Below are 4,091 nucleotides of genomic sequence, written 5' to 3' on the forward strand. Positions count from 1 at the left end.
CCCTTACCAATTCCACTTACCAATAGTGCTTCACTCCCCGGCAACGGCGCCAGAAAATAGTCTTGATGACCCACAAGTATAGGGGGTGTATCGTAGTATTTTCGATAAGTAAGAATGTCGATCCCAACGAGGAGCAGAAGGTGTTGACAAGCAATTTCGATGAAGGATTCACTGTAATGCTCACAAACAAGTATTCAGGGGGTTTTGATGTAGCAGTTGAATAAAGTACGAGTAAGTAAAGTGCGAGAGTAACAATTTCAGCGAGTGGCCCAATCCTTTTTAGCACAAAGGACAAGCCGGTTTTTTTACTTATAATGACCAAACGTTCTTGAGGACACACGGGATTTTAGTCTAGTGCTTTCGTTTCATATAGCTAATTAATCTTCATTGTTTTGATAAGTGTTGTGTGGGTGAACCTATGCTAATGCACCGCCCTTCCTAGGACTAATACATACTTGTGATTATACCCCTTGCAAGCATCCGCAACTACAAGAAAGTAATTAAGATAAATCTAACCACAGCCTTAAACTCTGAGATCCTGCTATCCCTCCTGCATCGATATACCAACGGGGGTTCAGGTTTCTGTCACTCCGGCAACCCCGCAATTGGCAAACGAATACAAGATGTATTCCCCTAGGCCCATAAAGGTGAAGTATCATGTAGTCGACGTTCACATGACACCACTAGAAGAATAACACCACAACTTAAATATCATAACATTGAATATTACTCAACCATACTTCACTACTAACATTTAGACTTCACCCATGTCCTCAAGAACTAAACGAACTACTCATGAGACATCATATGGAACATGATCAGAGGTGATATGATGATAAATAACAATCTGAACATAAACTTGGTTCAATGGTTTCACTCAATAGCATCAATAACAAGTAGAAATCAATACCGGGAGAGTTTCCCCTATCAAACAATCAAGATTCAACCCAAATCGTTACAGCGGTGACGATGTGCAGCGGTGGAGACGGTGGTGATGATGATGTAGATGATGACGATGGTGATGGAGATGATGTCCAGCTCGATGACGGTGACGATGGCGTCCATTTCCCCCTCCGGGAGGGAATTTCCCCGGCGGATCTCAGCCTGTCGGAGAGCTCTTTCCTCTCTTGTGTTCTCCGCCTCGCAGAGGCGGCTGTGACTCTTCGCGACTGTCCTCCTGGAGCTTAGGTTTTCGGGACGAAGAAATACGCGAAGGAGAGGAGGCCAGAGGGGGTTGTGGGCTCCCTCCCCACAAGGCGGCGCGGCCAGGCCTTGGCCCGCGCCGGCCTGTGAGGTGGGCCCATGGCGGCCCTCCTCGGCTCCCCCTTCTGGCTCCCTTCGTCTTCTGGAAAAATAGGAATTTTCATATAATTTCCGTCAATTGTTGATCTTCCGAAATATTGCATTCTGACGGCGCTTTTTCCAGCAGAATCCTGACTCCGGTGCGCGATCCTCCAATAATCATGTAACATGCAAAATAGATGAAATAACATAAGTATTATCTCCAAATATGAAATATATCAATGAATAACAGCAAATTATGATATAAAAAAGTGATGAAAATTGGACGTATCACTCCTCCGTCTTTGCAGCTTCCGCTTGAGCTCTCTCCTCCTTGATGCGTTCAGCCTCCCTAGCCATCTCCTCTAGGTGCATCCTATTGGCCCTCTCCCTCGCAATTTGCTCAAGTTGGCAGCTTCTCAGGAATTTTATCCGTGCCTCGCGGTCCCGTTCGGCCTTCAGCTTCTCATTCCTCCTCTTGTTGCGCAATAGGTATTCCTCATACCCCCTTTGCATACGGGCACGCTCGGCCATCTTGTTGTCTTCCTCCTCCTTCTTCTTCCTCTCAAGTTCTTCCTTCTCCATCTTCCGCACCGTCCTTACCGCCTCCTCCCAAACGGACTCCTCCTTCTCATTGCCCTCCCATGCCCCCTTCCCCTTGGTGGGTTGAGTTGCCATAGCTGTAAACCAAATTGAAAAACCAAAGTTAGTCATGGAATATGAAAATAGAAAGTACAATGCAATTAGTAACTTGGAGACACATACGGATAAGGCCCCGCTAGGTATCGTAGCATACTAGTACCCCGACGGCCACCATGCCGACCTCTACTAAGCCCTACATGAATCCTTGGTTGCCTTGGAGCTTCTCGCCATTGTGGTTGATGCCTTGCGGCTTGTTGCCTTGGAGCTTGTTGCGTAGGAGCCTGTTGCCGTGGGGCTTGTTGCCTTGGAGCTTGTTGAGTTGGAGCTTGTTGACTTGGAGCTTGTTGCCGTTGGGCTTGTGTGGTTGGAGCTTGTTGGCTTGGAGGAGGTTGATGTGGTTGGCTTGGAGCTTGTTTGCTTGGGGTTTGTTGGCTTGGGGTTTGTTGGCTTGGGGTTTGTTGGCTTGGGGTTTGTTGGCTTCGAGGTTGATTTGAAGCTTGTTGGCTACTTGATGCTTGACTTGTGCTAGCATCATTGCCCTTTGATTTTTTGCCGGATGTGCACTTCCTTTTATTGTGGCCCTTACTATTGCATGATCCACAATTAGTTGGCTCGCGAGCTTCTTGGAATAACCTGTTTCCCGAATGACCCCATCTATCCATATCTCCGTGATACCTCTTTGTCTTTCTTCTTCCACGTTTCACAACCTTCCATTCCGGATCTGGCCAAAATTGCACACCATGATACTCCGGCCATTGTGATTGATCCAAGTAAGGAGAAAACCTTGGAGCCCATGTCCTCTTTGTGGCTTTAATTGAGAACTCGGACTCCCGAACGGTGAGCGGGTTATTGTAGTCGACACGTCTAGTGCGTGCCGCTGTTAGCAAGTGGGAGCAAGCCAAATGAAGCAAGGAGGGCCTCCTACATGTGCATTCACATGTCTTTAGGGACACACGGAAAGCCCGGCCTCCGTGTTGGACACCACCTTGTGTGGTGCCTCCCGGCTCATTCACTTGGTAAACCCAGTCAACATTGTCATAACATGTAGCCGTTTGGGAGTCCGCCTTCCTCGCCTGAAAATCCATGAACTCTTGAACCTTCGTTGGGAACTCGCAATTCATAGCAATTTCCTTCTCCGTTTCATCGGTGTAGTTCTGGAAATAGACATTCAACTTCTCGAATGTGTATTGAATGATTTCCATCATGGGCAATGCACGGACACCCTTCAACACATTGTTGAAGCACTCGGCCATGTTGCTTGTCATTTGGCCATATCTCCTCCCATCCTCATCATAAGCTCTTGCCCACTTTGAGTTAAATATGAGATGTCTATGAAGAAACTCTTGACCACCCGCGTTGAGGTCTTTGTGCTTCAGCAAGCCGTTGTATAGGTTTGCGAAGCGGCGCTCATAGTAAGCGAGGCAACAATCTTGAAGAAGGTCAGACAACTCTTTGCTCTTGCATGCCCGGTAGAAGTTTGCACAAAAATGCCTCATGCACCATCGGTGATGCAAGGGAGCATGCCCGGGAATTGCAAGCTCCACCGCATTGAGAATTCCTTGATGACGATCGGAGATGACACACACTTCCTTTGAGGGTGGTATGACCCTCGTCCTCAATATATGGAAAAACCATTCCCAGTTATCATTGTTCTCGATCTCTACCAATGCAAAAGCCAGTGGTACTAAACGGTTGCTCGCATCACTTGCTATTGCCACCAATAGTGTGCCCTTGTATTGCCCGGTCAAGAAGGTACCATCCACGGCTATGACGGGCCTACAATGTTTGAATGCCCCCGTGCATTGCTCGAATGACCAAAATGCACGGTGAAATACCCTCACTCTTTTACCATCAGGCAATGTCATTTTGGTTGCGGAAGGCTCCACCACATGCACCATGCCCGGGTTAGTTGCGGCCATCGCTAACAACAACCTAGGGACTCGGTTGTATGCTTCCTCCCAATCACCGTACAACATCTTAAATGCGGCTTGTTTGGCCTTCCATGCCTTCCCGTACTTGACGTCGTAGGCAAACCGGGATTTGACCGTGTCTTGCACGGACCTAATGCTCATGATAGGAAGTGATGATATCTCCGCCGAGATCTTGTATGCAATGAACTCGGATGTGAGTTGACGGTGGTCCGGCTGCGCATCCTTGTCATCAAGCTT

The 4,091-nt window shown here is 47.9% G+C and overlaps 1 protein-coding gene across 1 annotated transcript; it reads right to left on the reverse strand.

Annotated features, from left to right (window-relative positions):
* Positions 1 to 2,787: 2,787 nt before the first annotated feature.
* Positions 2,788 to 3,842, reverse strand: LOC139833677 (uncharacterized). The gene is made up of 2 exons (XM_071824017.1): positions 2,937 to 3,842; positions 2,788 to 2,844 (listed from the first exon to the last, which is right to left on the reverse strand). Exons 1-2 carry the CDS (start codon positions 3,840 to 3,842, stop codon positions 2,788 to 2,790), a joined length of 963 nt encoding a protein of 320 aa, XP_071680118.1.
* Between the last annotated feature and the right edge of the window lie 249 nt (positions 3,843 to 4,091).

Source organism: Lolium perenne, chromosome 7 (assembly GCF_019359855.2).
Source record: "Lolium perenne isolate Kyuss_39 chromosome 7, Kyuss_2.0, whole genome shotgun sequence".
NCBI lineage: Eukaryota > Viridiplantae > Streptophyta > Magnoliopsida > Poales > Poaceae > Lolium > Lolium perenne.

Coding starts and splice junctions, on each gene's coding strand:
- LOC139833677 (XM_071824017.1), bottom strand. CDS start 3,842: ATGGCCGCAACTAACCCGGGCATGGTGCATGTGGTGGAGCCTTCCGCA. Junction 2,845..2,936: donor ATGTTGACTGGGTTTACCAA/GTGAATGAGCCG, acceptor ATGCACATGTAG/GAGGCCCTCCTTGCTTCATT.